At 42.4% G+C, this 23,825-nt stretch overlaps 2 protein-coding genes across 2 annotated transcripts in view; both read left to right on the plus strand.

Annotated features, from left to right (window-relative positions):
• The window catches only part of cstf1 (cleavage stimulation factor, 3' pre-RNA, subunit 1), a 14,844-nt gene extending 5,806 nt beyond the window's left edge, over nucleotides 1–9,038 (plus strand). Inside the window, exon 6 of the mRNA XM_032514879.1 lies at nucleotides 8,367–9,038. Coding sequence (XP_032370770.1) covers nucleotides 8,367–8,626 — 260 coding nt within the window. The 3' untranslated portion in view covers nucleotides 8,627–9,038. The remainder of the gene's footprint in view (nucleotides 1–8,366) is intronic.
• Nucleotides 9,039–9,707: 669 nt separating this feature from the next.
• On the plus strand, nucleotides 9,708–23,072 carry cass4 (Cas scaffold protein family member 4). The gene is made up of 7 exons (XM_032514878.1): nucleotides 9,708–9,941; nucleotides 19,275–19,697; nucleotides 20,291–20,374; nucleotides 20,473–20,589; nucleotides 20,672–21,964; nucleotides 22,103–22,186; nucleotides 22,408–23,072. Exons 1-7 carry the CDS (start codon nucleotides 9,939–9,941, stop codon nucleotides 22,816–22,818), a joined length of 2,415 nt encoding a protein of 804 aa, XP_032370769.1. The 5' UTR covers nucleotides 9,708–9,938; the 3' UTR covers nucleotides 22,819–23,072.
• The last annotated feature ends 753 nt before the right edge of the window (nucleotides 23,073–23,825 follow it).

The raw sequence follows: 23,825 nt of genomic DNA on the forward strand, positions 1-23,825 counted from the left end.
ATTTGCTCTGAATGTGTAAAGGGCCAAGTGCCACCAACTAACAATTGAAATAGAAGATATATTCTGACCAAAAATCAATTATATCATTATAATTTGGCATATCTAAACAAAATCATACACTTTAAGACCTTAGCTTGTGTTAGCAATTAATTGCGGTTCGACAAAGACACTGCCATTATGTAGAAAATTGTCAATTAGACAGTGATGTAATAGTTGTTACAGGCCTAACATTGATAAATTGGCTCACGGTCCTTATAACAAAAATGGTTAACAGCTTAAGACAAGATTGAGCTGTATTTTTCTTGAAAACTTATTTTTTAGATGCTCAGCTTACAAAATAAAACAAAAGTATACAAACCTAGTAATTCTCATTCAATGTGTTTTCTTTATTTTCATGACTATTTACATTATAGATTATCACTGAGGGCATCAATACTATGAATGAACACATATGGAATTATGTACTTAACAAAAAAGTGTGAAGTAACACTTTTTTTGTGTGTTTATTCATAGTTTTGATGCCTTCAGTGATAATCTACGATGTAATGGAGAGGAATAAAAATTTGTATGTGAACCCAAACCTTGTGAACGGTAGAGAGTGTGTGTGTGTGTGGTGTGTTGTTGTGTGGTGTGTGTGTGTGTGTGTGTGTGTGTGTGTGTGTGTGTGTTATTATATATATATATATATACACACTCACCGGCCACTTTATTAGGGACCCCATGCTAGTAGGGTTGGACCCCCTTTTGCCTTCGAACTGCCTCAATTCTTCGTGGCTAGATTCAACAAGGTGCTGGAAGCATTCCTCAGGGAGTTTGGTCCATATGACATGAGGCATCACACAGTGCCGCAGATTTGTCGGCTGCACATCCATGATGCGAATCTCCCGTTCCACCACATCCCAAAGATGCTCTATTGGATTGAGATCTGGTGACTGTGGGGCCATGAGTACAGCGAACTCATTGTCATGTTCAAGAAACCCGTCTGTGATGATTCCAGCTTTATGACATGGCGCATTATCCTGCTGAAAGTAGCCATCAGAAGTTGGGTACATTATGGTATAAAGGGATGGACATGGTCAGCAACAATACTCAGGTAGGCTGTGGCGTTGCACGATGCTCAATTGGTACCAAGGGCCCCAAGAGTGCCAAGAAAATATTCCCACACCATGACACCACCACCACCAGCCTGAACCGTTGAACAAGGCAGGATGGATCCATGCTTTCATGTTGTAGACGCCAAATTCTGACCCTACCATCCGACTGTCGCAGCAGAAATCGAGACTCATCAGACCAGGCAACGTTTTTCCAATCTTCTATTGTCCAATTTCAATGAGCTTGTGCAAATTGTAGTCTCAGTTTCCTGTTCTTAGTGAAAGGAGTGGCACCCGATGTGGTCTTCTGCTGCTGTAGCCCATCTGCCTCAAAGTTGGACGTACTGTGCGTTCAGAGATGCTCTTCTGCCCACTTGGTTGTAACGGGTGGTTATTTGAGTCACTGTTGCCCTCATCAGCTCAAACCAGTTTGGCCATTCTCCTCTGACCTCTGGCATCAACAAGGCATTTCCGCCACAGAACTGCCGCTCACTGGATGTTTTTCTTTTTCGGACCATTCTCTGAAACCTAGAGATGGTGTGCGTGAAAATCCAGTAGATTAGCAGTTTCTGAAATACTCAGACCAGCCCTTCTGGCACCAACATCATGCCACGTTCAAAGTCACTCAAATCACTTTCTTCCCCATACTGATGCTCGGTTTGAACTGCAGGAGATTCTCTTGACCATGTCTACATGCCTAAATGCACTGAGTTGCCGCCATGTGATTGGCTGCTTAGAAATTAAGTGTTAATGAGCAGTTGGACAGGTGTACCTAATAAAGTGGCCGGTGAGTGTATATATATAGCACAGACCAAAGGTTTGGACACACATTCTCATTCAATGCGTTTCCTTTATTTTAGACAGAATACCAGCTGATCTGAGTGGGGGGCTGATCTTTAATGCAATATCTACATTGCCCATTATCAGCAACCATTCACCCAATGTTCCAAAGGCACATTCTGTTTACTAATCATTAGCGAACTCTTTTGCAACTATGTCAGCACATGATGTAATCTTAAAACTGATGCCCTGGTTAAAAAAACAATGCAACTGATCTCAGCTGGTATTCTGTCTACAATGGAGTGCAATGGAAATTTGTGAGTGACCCCAAACTTTTGACCGGTAGTGTGTATATGTGGTGTGTGTGGGTGTGTGTGTTGTATGTATTAGATGTATATATTATATATATATTATATATATATAAATATTATATTATAATATATATATTAGGGCTGCACGATTAGCCAAAATGATAATCGCGATTATTTTGATCAAAATTTTGATCGCGATTATTTCACGATTATTTGTTGATTTTAACCAAAACAAATTTATTGTCACATAGGCTATTTATAAACTGCGAGAGGGAGTGTGATGGACGCTACTCACAAGAGAGACGGTGACTCATTATGAACGGGTCCAGCAGGGTCGAACGGCGGATAACACGTCATGTGTATTAAACGTCTGTATCTTCACTGCGCTGCATTTTTATGAACTATGATATTCTTGCCATGGGTCACATCTTGGTCCAGGTCCAGGCTTCGGTACAGCAGCCCGTCTCCCACGCTATTACTCTACCAACTGAAGTTAGCTGCATTCAAAAAAATTCTTCTGTGTTCTTCGCCGAGCGGCCGCGATAACAGTTACCCGCGGGAACACTGTACAAATACAGGTTTGCCCCTCATACTTAACAATATACAGCTTGTAATGAAAAATTAAAACTGTAGAAAAATTCAGAAGTGTGGACCGGCGGCCGCTGTGTGGCGGAGAGTAAGAGGAGAGAGAGTAGGACGAGAGAGCGTAGAAAGATCCAACAAGGCACGGCTTTACAGACGAAATGGGTCATGTAACGCAAAATTAAACCATTATCATATAAACAGCATTGCAGCGGATGCGAGGACATTAGCACCGGTGCGTCCTAGAAGAGCTACAAGACGCTACTAGCTAACAGCTAACAGACGCTAACTAGCACCGACTATCACTGGTCACTGCTGTTGTCTGAAAAACAACAAATGGGACAAAGTGTTGCGTTTACTGGTAAACTGGTAAACCTTGAGACTGACGTATTACCGACTGCTATCTGTTGAGTTTTCCTCACGCTACTCTGTCCTCTGTGACTGTCTACATCTAGAAACTTAGCTGCACGGGGTGCAGTGAACTACTGTGACTGGCTCATGAGCAGACGGCTTTATGGAGCGGGAGATTGGCTTTGCAAAAAACCCGGAGCGTTCTATGAAATGACGCTTTATAAAAAATAATCGCTCGATCACGCAAATTTGATCGTGGGAAGTCCAAATCGTGATCGCGATTAAAATTAGATTAATTGTGCAGCCCTAAAATATATATATATATATATATATATATATATATATATATTATATACTCACCTCAGACTGTTTCTGTCCATTCCTTTATGGCCACTATGTGCCCATCCTCTGATGGCTACTTCCAGCAGGATAATGCACCATGTCACAAAGCTTGAATAATTTCAAATTGGTTTCTTGAACATGACAATAAGTTCACTGTACTAAAATGGCCCCCACACTCACCAGATCTTAACCCAATAGAGCATCTTTGGGATGTGGTGGAACGGGAGCTTTGTGCCCTGGATGTGCATTCCACACAACTGCAAGATACTATCCTATCAATATGGGCCAACATTTCTAAAGAATGCTTCAGCACCTTGTTGAGGAAATGCCACTAGAATTAAGGCACTTCTGAAGGCGAAAGGGAGTCAAACAAAGTATTAGTATGGGGTTCACATATATATATATATATATATATATATACACTCACCGGCCACTTTATTAGGTACACCTGTCCAACTGCTCGTAACACTTATTCTAAGCAGCCAACACAGGCGGCAACTCAGTGCATTTAGGCATGTAGACATGGTCAAGAGAATCTCCTGCAGTTCAAACCGAGACACGTATGGGGAGAAGGAAGGTGATTTGAGTGACTTTGAACGTGGCATGATTGTTGGTGCCAGAAGGGCTGGTCTGAGTATTTCAGAAACTGCTAATCTATGGGATTTTCACGCACAACCATCTCTAGGGTTTACAGAGAATGGTCCGAAAAAAAAAAAAACATCCAGTGAGCGGCAGTTCTGTGGGTGGAAATGCCTTGTTGATGCCAGGTTCAGAGGAGAATGGCCAGACTGGTTCGAGCTGATAGAAGGGCAACAGTGACTCAAATAACAACCCGTTACAACCAGCAGCAGAAGACAGCAGCAGAAGACCACACGGGTGCCACTCCTTTCAGCTAAGAACAGGAAACTGAGACTACAATTTGCACAAGCTCATCGAAATTGGACAATAGAAGTTGGAAAAACGTTGCCTGGTCTGATGAGTCTCGATTTTGCTGCGGACAGTCGGATGGTAGGGTCAGAATTTGGCGTCTACAACATAAAAGCATGGATCCATCCTGCCTTGTATCAACGGTTCAGGCTGGTGGTGGTGGTGTCATGGTTTTCTTGGCACTCTTGGGCCCCTTGGTACCAATTGAGCATCGTTGCAATGCCACAGCCTACCTGAGTATTGTTGCTGACCATGTCCATCCTTTATGACCAAATGTACCCAACTTTGATGGCTACTTTAGCAGGATAATGCGCCATGTCATAAAGTGGAATCATCACAGACGGTTTCTTGAACATGACAGTGAGTTCGCTGTACTCAAATGGCCTCCACAGTCACCAGTCTCAATACATAGAGCATCTTTGGGATGTGGTGGAACGGGAGATTCGCATCATGGATGTGCAGCCGACAAATCTGCGGCAACTGTGTGATGCCATCATGTCAATATGGACCAAACTCCCTGAGGAATGCTTCCAGCACCTTGTTGAATCTATGCCACGAAGATTGAGGCAGTTCTGAAGGCAAAAGGGGGTCCAACCCGTTACTAGCATGGGGTACCTAATAAACTGGCGGTGAGTGGTGTGTATATAGATATATATATATATATATATATATATATATATATGAATGAGACAAGAATAATCACAACGGTGTGTGTAGGCTATAATAAAAAGAGGGCATGGAACAGAGTTTTGGGTTGTGTGTCTGCATGATTCTGATGTATCATCAGCAGCGTGTTACTCTTGTAGCATCAGAAACAGTGTTGTGTGAAAAATATCCAAATGCAAACCAGACTTAATGTACTCAACAGAATGCAAAGCATCATTTGACTTCCAACCTTTTTGCTCATCCTAATATATTTTCCGTTGTGTGGGGGTATTTGAGGGTTGACCTTTTGAGGTGTTCGTTGACCTGTAAATACTGTATGGGACCGCAGTTTTTACTTTTAATAGTTTTACTTAAAGGAAAAAAAGTCTTTCTACAGCAGCCAATACATACATCCCCACTTAGAGAGAGGGTGAGAAGTAGAGCAAGACGCTGTTTGCCTGGGGCCCCAAATCATTCCATTATGTTTCAGGTAATCTTGTCTTGCCAAAACCAATACATTTCTCATTGTGGTTAAAGCTATAGTGCATAGTTTCTGTCTCTCCCATGAGGAATTCTAAGTAATGACAACACTCTCTGCGCGTCCACACGATGCAAGCCTTCCACAATCTCGCACCAGATTTGTTTTTTCACTCTTAGTCTCATTTACTGTTACAGGTCATTTAAAGGATCACTGTATGAAAAATGAGCTTCAGAAACATTGAAAAGTAACATTTAGTCACTTTAAGCACAAAACAATAGGTCTCAACTACTGCCAGAAAATGCTAGGTTACGTTGTAACCTTGGTTCTCTGAGTGAAGAGCCACTCACAGGAGAGAAGCCAGTCATTTGAGTTTGTAGCAAATCCTTTGACAAAATATTATGAGTTTTGATAAATAATCATCAGAAATGTGGATATAAATATAAATGGACTGTTCTTACAAAGCTTTTTTCTAGTCTCAACAACTACTCAAAGCACTTTTACATAGTACAGGAACCATTCACACACATTCATACACTGTGGCCGAGACTGCCGTACAAGTTGCCACCTGCTCATCAGATAAACTCTCACACACATTTGGGGGGCAGCATCAGGGGGCAGCATCAGGGGGCAACTGATACAATATTTACTAGAAGAGCTAGAACAGTCTGGTAAGTTCAGAAAATGACATCACTTGACTGTATTGTTGCCTGCAAAACCAAGAAAAGACAACACTCATGTTACAATATCCAAAATGATATCTAGCCTCCTATCACCATATTAATATATTGCCCAGCCCTAACTGTCCATCCATCCGGCCATCTTCGTCCGCTTATCCGGGAACGGGTCGCGGGGGGAGCAGCTCCAGCAGGGGACCCCAAACTTCCCTTTTCAGAGCCATATTAACCAACTCCGACTGGGGGATTCCAAAGTGTTCCCAGGCAAGAAGGAGCTGTAATCCCTCCACCTAGTCCTGGGTCTTCCCTGAGGCCTCCTCCCAGCTGGACGTGCCTGGAACACCTCCCTACGGAGGCCCCCAGAGGCATCCTTACCAGATGCTCGAACCATCTCAACTGGCTCCTTTTGACACAAAAGGAGCAGCGGCTCTACTCCAAGCTCCTCACGGATGACTGAGTTTCTCACCCTATCTCTAAAGGAGATCCCCCCAACCGTCCTGAGGAAACCCATTTTAGCCCCTTGTCCCCTGGATCTCGTTCTTTCAGCCCTGTTACCTTGTTAACATGGACATTTTGTTTCCCTATTTCTTTCTATTAAAACCGTTAACCTCAGACACTCAGCAGACACTAGGTATCTTTCCTTTCTTTTACTTTCTGTATGTCTAGTCTTTAAGGAAGTCAAACTTCTTAACTTACAATGAAATTTACTAATCGCCTCCAAAGAATGGCTAGCAGTTTGACACACTGATCAACAGCTGAGGAGAGAGAAAACATCGCTAACTGCTAAATGAATAACTTAGAAACATGACAAATTACATGAAAGACAGAAGTATTACATTTCCACCTGATACCATTTAAAAAGGAAATGAATAGTCTAATTTAATCCACATTGTGATTCATATGAAATCACACTGAGCCTAAACTGCACTTATTGGGCAGATTAAGGTATGGTCTCAGTAAAATGTGAAGCCTTTTTAAAATAGGCTTTAAGTTGTTCATTTATCTACATTTAATGCACCACTTGTGATCCGTAGTATTGCAGATTTTCTCCATGCTTTTTCTGCTTGTTGAACTTTTATTGCACGTCTGCGACTGAAACACTTCAAATCCCAGGTGTTTGTCTGCCCGTCTTGAAGAGCTGCTATACATTTAACAAGCCACCGGATGTCACTGTGTTCGCTGTGTTTGAAGCCCCAAAGCTTTTCTTTTTCTTCAGCCCAAATCAAAAGAGAGCCCTGACGCTTCATCAGGCCTCATTCACTCCTCACTAGACAACAGTACCTTGGTTGAGCTTCTAAAGCAAGATGCTATTGGCAACACCTAAGCATCGTCAAACAGAAATTTAGCAATACGCGTAGTGCTTCACGTCCATCGAGCAGGAGGCAGGACAGCCATGCCGGCGGAGGCAGGACAGCCATGCCGGCGGAGGCAGTTGTATTGTTTTAAAGTAGGAGCTGCTCCGCATATGCATAATGTTATGTCCAATTTTGTGTTGAATGAAGCCAGCCTGTCAGACTGGCGATCTCTAACTAGTGCACTCAGTCTCTGTGTCCCACTATAACCAGTCCACTCAGTCTCTGTGTCCCACTATAACCAGTCAACTCAGTCTCTGTGTCCCACTATAACCAGTCAACTCAGTCTCTGTGTCCCACTATAACCAGTGCACTCAGTCCCTCTGTCTCACTATAACCAGTGCACTCATTCTGTGTCCCACTGTAACCAGTCCACTCAATCTCTATGTCCCACTATAACCAGTGCATTCAGTCTCTCTGTTCCACTATAACCAGTGCACTCAGTCTCTCTGTCTCACTTTAACCAGTGCACTCAATCTCTATGTCCCACTATAACCAGTGCACTCAGTCTCTGTGTCCCACTATAACCAGTGTAGTCAGTCTCTCTGTCCCACTATAACAAGTGCAGTTAGTCTCTCTGTCTCACTATAGCCAGTGCACTCATTCTCTGTGTCCCACTATAACCAGTCCACTCAGTCTCTCTGTCCCACAAAAACTATTCCTTTGTCTCTCACTATAACCAGTCCACTTAGTCTCTCTGTCCTACTAGAACAGTCCACTCAGCCTGTCTGTCCCACTATAACCAGTCCACTCCGTCGGCCCACAATAACCATTAGATGCTATTTGATATGTCTTGCGATGGGATTTAAACTGTGTCTGGTGTGTTTTAGGCGCGGGGTTGAGTGGCCGTCAGATGCATCGGACACAGGGTGTGTTCAACCACACAGAGGACTATGTGCTGCTGCCAGATGAGCGCACCATCAGCCTGTGCTGCTGGGACTCGCGCACGGCTGAGAGGAAAAACCTGCTGTCTCTGGGACACAACAACATCGTCCGCTGCATCGTCCATTCGCCCACCAATCCCGGCTTCATGACCTGCAGCGACGACTTCAGGGCACGCTTCTGGTACCGCCGCACCACCACAGACTGAGACACACCCAGCCTCCATGCATCTACTCTGCCTCCTCTCTGAGAAGCTAACGGCATGCTGGACTCTGCTGTCTTTATGACCTCAGTGAACTCATCACTTCATTTTTATTTCATTTTAAACTCCAGTGGAACTTTTGTGGACAGTATCTAGAAGAAAGTAAGAAAAGGGGTAGTTGTCATTGCACCATCTTAAGAGCAAAGCCCTATTTCTCTTTTTGATAACACCACACTAAACCTTTGTCTTATTGAATTGAAAGTTGGACCTTTAAAAATCCTTTCACTGTTTGGAAACTTACCATTCTCACATCTCAAATTTCTCAGTTCAATGTCATTATTGACAATTGTCTTTTCCACTTTTATATTTTGTTTATGTCCTTTTGTTGTTATTCAGGTTTTTATTAAACAATTAAAAGTAACAATCTTTTTTTGTCAATTTGATGGTGACAAGTCAGTCAGTCCTTCAGAAGTCAGAACCACAGATATGGTAATATCCTGTAGATATTTTAGGAACACAGTTGTTGCTGCAAAAAGTGAGCAACCTGCAGGGTTGCACGCACACACACACTTGTCTCAGTCTGGCTTTATTTCTAAACCTAGCAACATAGATGAAGGCTGAACTTGTAATGTTGGATAAGTTTTGTTACATTTTGATCTTAAAACTTACTTTGTTGTGTTTAGTAACTTCCTTAATAAAAATCTGAAAAAAGAATAGAAAAAGCTGCTGATTTCCTTCCCGAGTCCAGCCTGCACCTCAGACTGTGGAGGTCGCCCTGCCCCATCACTCTGCATTCCCCAACCCCCAACTCAGCTCTCTCAGACGCTGCCGTCTGTGTTGTCCAGACAACAAGTAAAGCCACAAGAATTTCTGCTTTAAACAATCATCATAAATCTATTATGCATGTGGAGGAGGAATGTTTCCGAATAAAAAGAAAGAGGAACCATCATTTTAAAAAAAGACAAAAATCCCCTCAGTTAGTAGGAAAATTAAACTAATGACAAGTGATGATGTACTTCTGCTTTATTAGGGGGGGGGGGGGATTGGAGTGGCACAAAGCTGGTGGGGCAGCTGCAGAGAAGGGGGTTTCTCTGCGGCCAATGGGGTTGCAGGAAAGCAGCTCTGTCAGTGACATGGAGCTGAGGTACTCCGCCCAGCATGTACAACAGAGTCGTTCTCAGTGACAGCTCAGACAATACGCTGTGAGACACACACAGCTCTTCACACACACTCACGGTGAGATGCCTCACTGAAAACTGAGCCTCTGTGGACGGACTTATTTCTCTGTGTGGACACGGAACACAACTGCTGAACAACCATGGTGAGTACTGCAGCTGCCTTTGACCAAATTACAATAACTTTAGTTGCTGTGTTTTGAATCATTCATCATGTCAGTTTTGAATGTAAACTGTGATGTGTATCTGTTGCTTGTCCAGAGGAATGTCCCTGTAGACCAACTGCTTGGATTTCACTTTAACTTGCAGCGTCAGCTACTGCCTATTTCTACACAGCACCCTGTGACCTGCTCTACTGTAGGCTGTAACCTGACACAGCTGAGAGAGATACTTTATGAGCCTCATTAACACACCAGCCTTTAGAAGTGAGATGATGAACACAGGCTGCTCAGAAACACATAATTGGGACATTAGGCACATGTTTAAATACTGCAAGGTAGCCAGCAGCAGATGTAAAAAAGATTGCACTTAGTTCTAGAGAATCCAAGCATGTGTGACTCGTCTGCAGTTTATCCATACATTTTCTCTGACTAGTTAAGATGGATGGATTGAATCATTTGATAATTACAAGTACATGTCTGCCCAGAAGTAGCTACACTTGATATCTACACTGCCAATCCATTCATTATTTGGTTTGGGGGTCTTTTGGCAGAAAGTGTTTAAAAAACCTTGACATGATTAATGTAACAGCAAAGCATAATCGTCCCAAGTCTTATCTGTAGCATTGGAGGGAAAGGATATGCATCATCTTGACATTTTTCCATGCAAAGTAAATATGCAACTGAGCTCATCTTACTCACCCGTTCTTTAAAAAACGTGACCAGTTTGGTTTATGACCATGATCGGTTTGCGCAATCTCATTTGCATTCTTTAAGGTTTTTCCGTATTGGAATTACTTCTGTTTTTAGATCATTGAGAGCTATTTTGGGATGCCTCATGTGCTGTGTAGCTGTTTTATCATCAGAGAGCAGGAGTCAGTAGACAGTCATGATCCTCTTCACATCCCACCCAAGGAAATTAACAAATGTTTAATTTTCCATCTCTCCTGCGTTATCCTGTCACTGTCCATTGTTTACCTGCTGAGGACTATTACTGATCCTCATTTTTCATTATGTCAGGATTTATGCCAGCTAGGAAAATGAAAACTAAATGATCTGAGTCAATGGTCAGTTCATAGGTACCTAAGACGTCACTTCAGTCATGCCGGCTGCCATATTTGTGTATGAAACGGTAATAGAGCTACATAGAGCTAGGCTACAGATGCATAACTGTATTGGATATTGGATAGGATATTGGTTGTGATCCAACTGTATTTTGTCCCTTAAAATATACAAAGCATCTGCCCAACTTACTTTTGCCAACATTGCAATTACCTTGCTACATCTATCCCCGTACGAAGCCTAGCCTTCAAGAATACATATATTAATCAATAACATTACACTGTAACAGGATGGGTGAACAACACAAAGATATGGCACTTGAAGAGAAAAATATATACAGTCAGTAAATGGGATGAAAGGACATCAACCATGTCATTTGGGTTGTGGTTTAGTCTAGATTAATCATGCTAGTAGCTAGCAAGTTGTTTTGTTAAAGGGCTAACAGCTGGTTAACGTTAAAGAGTTGAATAAAAAACTATTTATATGTGTGGGATTTATTGAGTTTGTACAATCCCACTATCTCTACATAGCTAACATCAGCTCAATCGGCTGGCTGACTAATGTTCACCAGGGACAGGAAATCGTCAACGTATAGTAGCTAAATCTATCCATTAAAAAAAGATTTCAGCTTACATCTCTGGCTTGCTGACTGTTTAGTCAGTTAGACCAGAAATTCTTGTTTGTCAGACCAACTTTCTCCTGTGGGATGGAATCAAATTGTAGTCCATGGTTTCTAAGAGGACTTTTACAACAGCCAAATGCACAGCATAAACATAACGTTATGTCAGGCAAACTGTACTAGTGTGTATCACGTATCAGTCCTATGGGTATCTAACTAAAAGCCAGTGTGGGGAACATTGAGTGATGGAGGTGCCAGAGACAGATGTACTCACCACACTCACACAGGCACTATTTGTTTTTACAAGGTAAATAGTTACATATTCAGCAGCCTATATGTATTTTTTTGTAAGGCCCTCTCCTCTCTCTGCTGTCACTCTTCCTCTTTCACCCAAGTGAAGGAGCGGTACCGCACCATGTAGCAAATGGCGGAGCTGTCATTATCATTGATGTAAAAATGCAAATAGATCAGTAAAGGCCCAGACAATAGTGGTGATATCCTGCAGTCAAGGTGTTGAAATAAAAAAACAACAACATTTTTCTCTGAAAGCAAGACAACGCTGCCGAGGTCTATCAACACGGTTCCGCCGACCAGAAGTGCACATAGTGTATCATCACTTGTCCATTTGCATTGATGCACCTTTAAGATTCAGATTTCCTGCAAATGTGACAAAAGTGGAGTATAGGCTCATAGGAAATGCCAAATCTGTATAACCTTATTATAGTATTGTCTCAAAAAGAAAGTAGTCCTCTTTGAATGTTTATTGCAGCACCGGTCAATTCCCAGATAAAAATGTTTGTGTCTATGCAGGGAGAACAAGCCAGCACACACAGACCACATGGTGAATATGGTGAGTGTGACAACAGGCAGGAGATGACACTGAGGAAGTGGGGGTTTAAAGAAAAGTAGCGTGCGAGTAGTGAGATACCTTATCTGCTGTTCCTCAAAACATCTGCCTGCCGCACTGCATCTTTTTCTTCATTTTTTGAAAAGTTTGTGAGATGTGGCTGTGCCACAAGGTTGCTAATTAGCAACATTCATATTTTATGTAATGAAAATATAGGTAATTACAGTTCAGTTTGTATATTTATTTTATTTTTCAATGCAGCTTTTTATTTGCCAAAAACAACAGCGTATGCTTACAGACATGTTTGGCACCAAAGGTTTAGTTTCCCCCCCCCCCCCCCCCCCCCCCCACCCCCAACATACTGCCTATGCAAATAACAGTTCTACAGGAAGAAAAATAAGTTCCTATTTCCAACATACTCTATATACCAAGTTGGCGATAAAGTAAGTAAATACACATAAAATAAAAATATATATTTAAATAAAGTAACAATAAAAAAAAACATAAAAAAATACAAATAAAATACATATATTTTTTTTAAATACATATTTTGAGGTGTGAATAAAGGAAGTCTCAAATAAAACACCATAGCATCCCATCTCTTATGGAATTTGTGGATTGACCCTTTGATGGAACATTTAATCTTTTCTAACTTTAGAAACAGAATCAGGTGGGTCATCCATGCTGAGGCTTTCCGCTCCAACAGAATCCTTATCCGTGCAAGAAGAGTTGCAAAGGCAAACTCATCTTTCAGTCTTCTTGTCATTTGTATTCCTTCCCTTGGAACACCAAAAATAACCATTTCAGCGCTAGGCCAGATGTCATTGTTAAATGCCTCAGACGAGGTCTGGAATACCATTGTCCAACAGTTGTTCAGCTTTTTACAGGACCAAAACATGTGGGACATGTCAGCCTCAATCTCATAAATCCTTTACGTTAGGGTAGATCATGGACAGCCTGGCCTTAGAATAATGTGCACAATGAAAACCAAGGCGAGCACATGATATTGACCCATTTCCCCTGCCCAAGGCATTATTCCATATTTCATCAGATATAACTATTCCAAGCTTTTCAACCCATTCTGCTCAGATCTTAGGAAGTGACTACGCTGCATCTTACACTACTCCTCATTCTTGTTTCAACTCCAACCATTATCACACATTACAATGAAGCTGAATCAGTTTGTCTTTCTTACTTCGCTTAAAACCTCCAAATGCTGCTCCAGTGCTCTCTGGTGATATTTGTAGTTCTAAATTGTACTCGTCACTCCTAGTGAACGCCGCAGCAGTGTAATGCAATATAGAACTTACTTTACTTCCATCTGTTTGCTTGTATACAAAATGTAGTTCAATAAATTAATTATTTTATATCTACAGTATGACGTGCAGCAAAGGGCCGCAGGTGGGAACCGATCCGCGGCCGCTGTTTCAAGGGCCTCTGTACGTGGGGCGTGCACACAACCAGGTGAACTAAGTGGGCGCCCCCACCATTGAGGGGATTGATTATATTGGGTTATGCAGCTTTAGTTGCTATAAGTCAAACAGACATATTTATTTTAACATCAACAGTCCACAAAGTGATGAAAGTAAAGCACATGTTGAGATCTGAAGAAAATAAGGTCTTGGAGACGCCATCGGTTCATCTATCTTTAATAGTCATTTTTGTGTCGTTTTGGAACATATTAAGTCCAGTGACTGTTGTCTTAATCGTATATTGTAATAAGAAGATTGGCTGTGTGTGCGTGGACATTTTCATCGCTTGTGTGCGTTTGTTTATGAGATTGTGACATAGTTCTCATCAGTTCCCATACAGGAAATACCAGGGCAGCTGCAACGCGTCAGTGTCACTGCCACGCAGCCTCCTCTTTGAGCTCTTTGGACTGAAAAAGGTGATTTTCCAGGCAGCGCATCTGAGAATCATTCAAGACAATAAAATTGATTGACCAGGAATGAATTCCCAACATAATAATTCACAGGGAAACCAAATCTCTCTCCCAGTTTGTCTATCTGTCCCAGTGCCTCCTCCTCGTCTCTCCCCTGCCCCCGTCTTTAAGATACTGTGGGAAAGTCTAATATGTCATATTTACAGGCTGATTTCCTGTCCAAATTCAAGAAAAGGGATTATCTCAACTATGTGCCGTGGCTCATCGTGATCACCGCCGCGCTGTCTGGGAAAATGAACATTTTTCTAAATGTGAGTGAACTTTTAGTGGTGTGTGACAGATCTGATCACCAGCACTGTGGGTGTTGTTCTGTGCCTGGCATGCGTCTGGATGTATAATGGATGAGGTGCTGACCTGACCCCAGGTCGTGCCCAGGCTGTCAGGGGGGCAAAAGGTCAGAGGGTGTTGTTCCACCCACTGGGGACCACTTCCTGGACCGGTTCCAGTTCCAGTGGCTCTCTGGGACTGGATGCTCTGACTTTGTCGATTCACTATGTCTCTACAGGTGCTCTCTGATTGTTTGCAGGAAAGCTAGCAGTTACCAAACCGCATCACTCTTTTAAAAAAGGGCGACTTCCGTTGTGTAGGGCAGTTACAAAATCCATGCAGAATATTTACCCCTGCACTGAGGAAAACAACCTTTCAGTGAGCCACGTAAAAAACTATTTTGATAATTGATGAACCGCTTTAAGCAAAATACAACTGTGGCTCAGGTGTTAGAGTGGCTGTATACCAATTGGGAGTCCGGTGGGTTGATCCCTGGCCCTGGACTCCCATGTCGAAATGTCCTGACACTGAAGCCAGGATTGCTCCAGATGCTGCGCCGGTGGTTGCTGTGTGAATGATTATCTGGTGAGCAGGTAGCACCTTGTAGGATGTCTATACTTTGTTGTTGTTATGAATGCGGTCCATTTACAACCCTTAATGTGATCTGATCAGTTTCTGAGCCAGCTCTCTGACTTTGTCTCTACCTGTGCCACTGATACAGTACTAATTAGCATTTAGCCTCCAATCATTTCCACAGTGGAGCTATGTTGTCCTGCTGCAATTCATTCATCAAGCGTCTCAAATGTGCATTTTCACTCCTCCTGTCTCATCATAAATCATGTTGTAAATTGGTTTTGGAAAGTTGGTTGGACACAAGAGTAATTTGTAGGTGTCACCTCAAGGGAATGGAAAGTTGTGATGGGCATCTTTTACTGTTTTCTTTTAGTAAACAATAACCCATGAAAATAATAATCCAGCGTTATTGAAGTAGCTTCATTTGGCCTGAACAGAAGCTCCTATTCCTAACTTTTATCAGCATTTCTTGCATTGCGTCCGACAAGGCCGATGTTAATTTGTGAACAGGATGGAGCGAAGATTCGGGAGAGGCAAAGACAGCTGTGCAGTTAAAGAGCTGAAGGCCAGCTGTCATAAGGCTGATCTGCACAGGCAGGCGTGTGCAGGAATCCAAAAGAGTCACAGCTGAATCTGACTTTGTTACTGTACTCAATGATCAACATGCAGGCGCGGGACACGTGACCTGAACTCACTGATTATATATTAGATGTGGACGCAGTGTAACTGAGGTAAGTGTCCCCAATAATCAGCTCAAATGATACGATGTGGTGTAATGTGTTGCCCACTACAGGCACTGCAACTTTTGAAGCTTTTTACACACAAATGTTCATGGAGGACTGGATGGATGACAGTAACATAGGCAGAGTTTGTAGTGATGATCATGTTGTTGCTGATGACATCTTAGCATAGTGAGTACTGATGGTTCAGGAGAAAGTACATCAACGTAAATCTTTGTTTGTACGCTCGCTGACTGTCATTTGACCCCATTTCACTTGCATGTCTGTTGCATGACCCAGAGGATTAGGCAGGGAGTTTGCTGAGGCTTGGTGAGTGTGTGCGCGTGTGTGTGTGTGTGTGTGTGTGTGTGTGTGGGGGGGGGGGGGGGGGGGGGGGGGGGGGGGGGGGGAAGCATATCAACAGGTGCTGAGCGTGTTGGGCTCTGATGGTGAATGGGCTCTTTGTTGCAGAGGATTCAGCCAACACACACACAGACACACACACACTCAGCTGACGGTGGTGTGTTTGTTTTGTCCGTACCATTATTTCTATAGTGCCTTGGATCTCTCTTTATATGTCTGTGGCGGAATGGAACCAAATACCTTCCCAATATTGCCGTTCCACATACAGAAAATACATTTAATATACTATTTATTATTTCCAATAAATTTCTTTTATTTTCTGTATGTGTGTGTGAGTGAGTGTGTATGTCGTAACTAGCTGCTGTAACACAGTAATTTCCCAGTTTGCGATTAATAAATACAAATCTATCTATCTATCTATCTATCTATCTATCTATCTATCTATCTATCCATCTATCTATCTATCCATTGAGCCATCTATCTATCTATCTATCTATCTATCTATCTATCTATCTATCTAGCCATCTATCTAGCCATCTATCTATCTATCTATCTATATATCTATCTATCTATCTATCCATTGAGCCATCTATCTATCTATCTATCTATCTTAGATGAAAATAATAGATGCTATGCAACAACAAAGTTGTTACCAATTAAACAAACTGCAATGTTCTTTGTTGGTTTGTTTTTTTGCGGAAAAACTGCTGCTGTCACAAGGGAATTTCCCCATTGTGGGATGAATAAAGTGGTATCTAATCTAATCTAAAATATAAAGTATAAATTAGTTCCACTATGCCTACAGCATTAAACAACCATGTTATATGTCAATGCATCAGTAATCATCAAACAATATGATGTATGACAAGAGGCCATTGGCCAAACAATTGTCCATAACTAAACAGAGCGCTGCCACTGATGCATGACAAGATTGTGAGATGAGTTTCCTTTATAAATCACTAAGAGGAAGCTCTTGAAATGGTTAACCAATGACATCCTGTTTCTCTTCTTACCCCTCAGGTAGCTTTAATGGTGACAGTGTGTTTTCCGCAGTGTTTGCATGATGGTGTGTCTAATATATTCAAACTCCACATTTAAAAGCTTAAAGCTTTTTGCAAGTGGGGTATTTACTGACTTGTTTTATGTCATAGAACCAAACGTGAAAATCTCTTCTAGCAGGCATCCGGCACAAAAACCCATTGACTTCCAAACAAGGAAGTAAAAAAAAACTTATTTCTATGTGACTCATTCCTGCAAAACTCTATATAGGGATAGTCAAGAAAGTTCTTTCTTCTGTAAGTAGGATCTCACTTGGTCCATACTGTAGCTGTATGTTCATGGTTTAAAGCAAAATCCTGTCTCCTCTGTTCTTTCTGACTACGGAGGGAAATCTGCAGCAGGAAAAGTTAACCCTCTCCTTGATTTCATGTTGTTTGCAAAGAAGGAGAACCAGGAAATCGGGGGAAATGCAACGCTACCAAACCAAGGCCGAGAGACGTGCATCGCCGCAACGTGTAGTTACATTTTTCGAGAGGTGCACGTCAGGCTACAGCGTAGGGTCCGGTGTAGACGCAGAGGGGTCTGCGGGGGTACGCCGTTGATTCAACGCACAACCATGAAACGGCCTTTAACTTCAATTAATCACGTAAAAATGACAGCAGGCAGAATAACTGCACACATTCACACCTCTACACACATCATACATGTCTGCTATAAGCCAACACTGGGCTATCATCTTTTAGGATATATTGTGACGTATGGAGAAGCATCTTTCTATTTGTTTTCACTAAACCTGCTACGTGTCAACAACAAACTCACTTCCGTTGTTGCTTATGTATTTGTGTTGCAGTGTTTGTATTTGTGTTGTAGCTTTTGCATTTGTGTTGAACCGTCTTGGCCACCATATTTTTGTACCTTTATTATAAGAAGAAATAAATAAAGAATGCACTACAGTCACAGTTTGTCTGCATTCCGGTTTTATTGCTGGCTGAAACCTGTGTTGTGCATCACAATAAACCATATTGTAGTCAGACAGAAGACAGCAGATTTTGCCAAAAATGAAGTGGTCAACGTAAGCAACATCATGACACCCAAAGTACATAGTTGGTTCACATCGCATTCAAACATACATGTTCTCATTCAAATGAGATAATGTGCACATTAATGTTTTACTCTGTGTGGCTATAGCTTGTCAAATCACAAGCTAACCAAGCTTTGGCTTATTGTTTTGGTTTCAAGGCTTGACACATTAACCGCTGCTGAAATGCCACCACTGCGAAGATTTGGCCCCAGAAAGAAAGGAAGCTGTCAGTGTTTATGGTTATTGCAGGCAGCCCAATCTGATTGAAGGTTGTCACATACAGATCAGAGCTGGCAGTGACTTCACAGAGAAACATGCATATTAATCTGTGATAATTCTTTGAGTACAACTAGATTCAAAATATGTGAATGAGGTTTCATTTGCATGTTAATGCACTTTTGCAGTGATGAAGGTGCTCACAAGCCTGCTAGACTAGACTCCATTTGCTTCAATGGAGAACAAAAGTTAGGAAGTGAAAATACAGAGGAAAGAAAGAACAAAACTATGTCTAACCTAGTATTTTGAGGTTTCACAATTTACTTTAACAATAAGTGAAGAGTGACTTCATCAAGACAACTCTTGTGTAAATGTGCAATGTTTCCTTGTGAATAGGATGACGACGTAGATGTGCAGGTTCTAGCAACATTTTGCACGAGGAAATGTTGTAAGCCTACAGCAGCAAGAAATTTAGTTTCAATACCTTCCTATTAAATGTGAATCTGTATTGTCCAAATTATATAGGAAATGACCATGCTGCATGTTGAAAATGTGCCACACACTATCCACTTGCAGCTATGTTTTACTTAATCTATATTTCAATTTTCTCTGTTCTTTCTTTTTTTTTTTTAGAACAAAATTGCAAAGGCACTGTATGACAACACTGCAGAGTGTGCAGATGAGCTGGCTTTCAGAAAAGGGGACATCGTCATGGTGATAGATCAAAATGTGGCTGGCACCAGCGGATGGTGGATGTGTTCTCTTTATGGACGGCATGGTCTGGCCCCTGCAAACAGACTGCAGCTTTTACCAAAAACTGGAACTACTGCACGCTCATTTAGCCACGACACAGAAAACCCCAAATTAACTGATGCTGAAACTGATGACGGTGCGCAAAGTATCTACCAGATCCCGAGTGTACCTCGGCTCTCTAGCAGCCCAGCTTATGAACGCATGGACATGATCTACAAGGTCCCATCAACACCTTTATCAACTTCAAAAAGTACAGTCCAGCCAGCAATTAGTTGCAGCACAGAAGGACCTAAGGGAAAAAAGGTACACATTGTTTTAAAGTATTTAATGTATATAGATGTTAGTCTGTCTAATTTCTCATTACTTAAAGTTTAAGTAGACTGGTGCAGAGATGTAATGCTGCAAAACCCCTGCTGACAAAAGAGCTTACAGATGGGGACCAGGGGCCTCTCCATGGGACAGGCATGCAGCACTGGGGCCTTTATTGGCCTTTAAAAGACCAACAGACACAGACTTCAGACACTTTTAACTGCAAACAGCAGCTCATGCCGCCAGAGACCCTAGAAAGACAGAAGTGTCTGTACGGGTGCCTGTGCGGCAGAAGGTGGGGAGAAATAAACCCACATGTTCACCATTTCCTCTCCTGCTCCAGGGGAGTCCTGTTCCCTTCTGCAGTAGCTACCTAATATTCATGCAGCATGGTTTCTATTATAGAACTGCGTTAATTGGCAAAGTGCATGCATAATGGGCTTCTCCGGCACTCTCAACAGGCTTCAGAGCAAACACTGTCCCCATAAATGTGTTAATGCAGAGGTCAATGGGGTTGATGCAGCTATGATCAAAGCAATGGAAGTGTTACCAATCAACCCTAATATTACTGCCTGACTCTTCTGCAGGCTTCATCCTTCAGCATGGCGTCCAGTCCAACAAAGGAGGTTTACGATGTTCCAAGCCCATCAAGACGAGTTTTTCTTTCCACTGTGAGCTCCTGGAAATGTACACAACAAAATGCATCAAATGCAATGACTATTTGTAGATATTCTGCTGCTTCACTGTTATTGTGATGTTCTTTTTGTAGGAATTAACAGCTCCAAGACATTTGCCACGAAAAAACTCACTGGTTCCAATTTCAGAGTTGGGGAAAAGATTTGACTCTCCGGAGAATTTAAAGTGTAGCAATCCAGAATACACCTATGTAAGTATCAGACATTTAGAGGGATTAACAAAGGCCTGTATGGACTGGACAACTGAAATATTGACCTTGTTTTTGTGCACAGGTGTATGCGGTTCCACCACCTTTGCATCAAGACCCAAACTATGACATCCCTGTTCCCTCGGCCCCAGAAGTTCAACAGAAGATGATGGGTGGATACTGCACCCTTCCAAGCCCCCACAAGCCTGAGTGGATTTATGATGTGCCAGTGGTTCCTGAAAAACAAAGTCTACCCCAAGGCTCCTACCATGATACCGTTTGCAGGCCGCTCTATGACACTCTTCCAGCACGTGCTTGGCCCAATCAAAAAGGCAGTCCTACTATTTCTCTTTATGATATACCAAAACCCAGTTCGCTTGACCTCCCGAGTCCACCGAAAGGGCTGCCAAAGGTCCCGATTTATGACGAGCCCCCAACTCAAAGGCTTACAGAGGAGTTAGTGTATGCGGTTCCCCCACAGGAGGAACCTCTCACACAAGTTCTCAGTGATCATATACCCCTAGAGTGCAGGTGCGATTCAAGCAATGCTCATGAACTCACGAGGGTGCGCTTGCAGCGAATGAGAAACTTCCTGGCATGTACGTCTTTCTGTGAACTTCCGGGACGTGGGGAGTCACTGGTACAGGAGGATGACAAACTAGGTAGTACCCTGCGTCTCTCTGCAGCAGACAGTCAAAGAATCAGCACGGCATCCAGCTCCTCCACCAGCTCATGTGACTCTCTGGCTCTGAGCTCGTCCTCACCTGAGCTTCTGCGAGAAGTGACGCTCAGTCAGGACGAGGTCTGTCGCAGACTTCTGGAGCTGCAGGAGTCCGTTTGCAAGGCTGTCCCCCGTCTCATGGCGTTTGTCAGCAGTCAATGGAGGAGCAAAGAACATCTGGAGAAACACCTGAATGAGATCAAAGAAGCAGCAGAGGTGATTGCATGTTCTTTGACCTGCTTCCTATACTTTGCTCTAGACATTAAGGGCAATGCCTGTCGTTTGACCGACGCCAACCTTCAGACGAGGCTCTATAAACAGCTGTCCATTGTAGAAGACTCAGGTGTGATTCTACAACAAACAGTAAGTGCTCTAAACATTGCTGGCTGGCCCTTATATACACTCTGTCAGGACCATGGGCAGGTCCAGACACCTGATCAACTGGAGCGCTTCGTTATGGTGGCACGCACTGTTCCAGAGGACGTCAAGCGCCTGGTGTCCATCATCAATGCCAATGGCAAGCTTCTGTTCAGAGCCCCTCAGAAAGCTGCAGAGACTCTCAACACCACAGGTCAGCCAGAGACAAAGAAATGTCCTGATGAAAGTGCACAGGGAGGGGACTTAGTGGAGGATGACAACGACTATGTAGAGCTACAGGTAAAAGTGCCTAATCTTCTCAGTCATCATAAATAATGTAACTATGGTAACTGAATGGTGAGCTTTTGACCAAGGCAAGCCAAAGCATATTAAATGTAACTTGAGTACTAATAATTTGTTTTTGACTTTCTTCCTCAGACTAAGAATGATTTTGAAAAGCAGCAGAAGGACGTGCATAAGGAACCAAAGGCAAATGTCACATCAGTCTCTACCACGGCACAAGTGAGTATCTCTTTTAACACAAAAGATTTGTTCAGACTTATGATTATGACGAAAACAAAAAACACCTTGCCTATTAAAAACTTTGATTTTGATATAGCTATCTACAATGTTTATGATTTATGACTTTCCTTGTAGTCAGAAAGAGACAGGAAACACTGTTGCCTGGAAGACATAGTACGTGGCCATCTTCATCTTCTTTGCTCTATTCCTACACTGCTTAGGCTACTACCAACTCTTCTGAGTCCGGCAGTGGCACAGAAAAACCAAAACCAACCTTCCTGTCAGAGCACTGCCGGCTTTACTTTGGCGCTCTCCAGAAGGCCATCGGGGGATTTGTGAGCAGCCTTCGGGATGGCCAGCCACCAGAGAACTTCATCTCGCAAAGTAAGCTGGTGATCATGGTAGGCCAGAGACTGGTGAACACTCTGTACAGGGAGGCCCAAAGTAGAGAGTCCACCCAGAGCCTCCTGTATAAGAGCAACCACCTGTGTGCTCTCCTAAAGCAGCTGGCTGTGGCAACCAAGAAGGCAGCGCTGCACTTCCCGGATGAACAAGCTCTGCACGAGGCTCAAGAGTTTGCAAATGAACTGGCCCAAAGAGCACAGCACTTTCGGAAATCACTTGATCTCTGAGCACACATATTTTAAGCATGCTGATGTGTTTATACAGCAAAAGACATTGGTTTATTCATCATCAGTTTACTTTTTCATTCATGTAATATTCAACTGCGTTTAAGCTTCAATAGCCAAAAGATCATTGCTTTCTGCTGAATGTTTTCATCATGAGACATGCAGGTTATTATTGCTGAGAATGTTAATAATATTAGAAAAAGTTGCTGGGAAGAGCAGAACAATTGAAATATAGGGAGTTGTACTTGTACCAGAATTCAGAGGACTTCACCATTGGGGAGTTCCAAAATAAATTGCACATTCAGGATACTGTTCTCAGTCCAATTTTAAAATGCAATTAAAATATAAAGTGATACATATTTTTTATATAATTAACATGTTTATATTCTCAGAATATTGTTTATGTGGATGTTTTATGTATTGTATTACTTTATTGTGTATGAGGTCTACTCTTCCGGGTAGTAGTTTGATACAGTCTACTTTTTGTGGAAATCTGTGTAAATATTCTTGTGTTATGCATTCCCAAACGTTGATATTAAAAAGAAAAACTGAAAGATGGTTGTGCTATTTGGGTGAGTGTATTTTACACAGTAGGTCGGTTTACTACTGCATCACTACCTGGTGCCGTGGAATTGGAAATACATGGATTACAACTTGTAAGGCGTGCTGCGGCCAAAATCAATCGGCAAAGGCAGTGCCTTGGAGTTGCTCAGAGTGCAACCATGCCATTACCGCCTTTGGTTTGAAATGCCATTTAGGCTTACAGTACACTAATGTAGAAATAAAAACAATGCATACAATCAGAATACGGTTATACACATACGTATGTTGGTGGGAAGATTTATGTATGCATTCTACACACTTCAGCACCGGATGCGTCTGCTGTCTGCTTCCAGTTTCTCTGTGTCACTAGGAGTTCATTTCACTGGCTGAGATGTTGAAAAAACAAAGTTTGCCAAAAATAAAGGAGAAGTCAACCACTGAAGGACTGTTGCACACACAAGCAGTTC

Source organism: Etheostoma spectabile, chromosome 4 (assembly GCF_008692095.1).
Source record: "Etheostoma spectabile isolate EspeVRDwgs_2016 chromosome 4, UIUC_Espe_1.0, whole genome shotgun sequence".
Classification (NCBI taxonomy): Eukaryota; Metazoa; Chordata; class Actinopteri; order Perciformes; family Percidae; genus Etheostoma; species Etheostoma spectabile.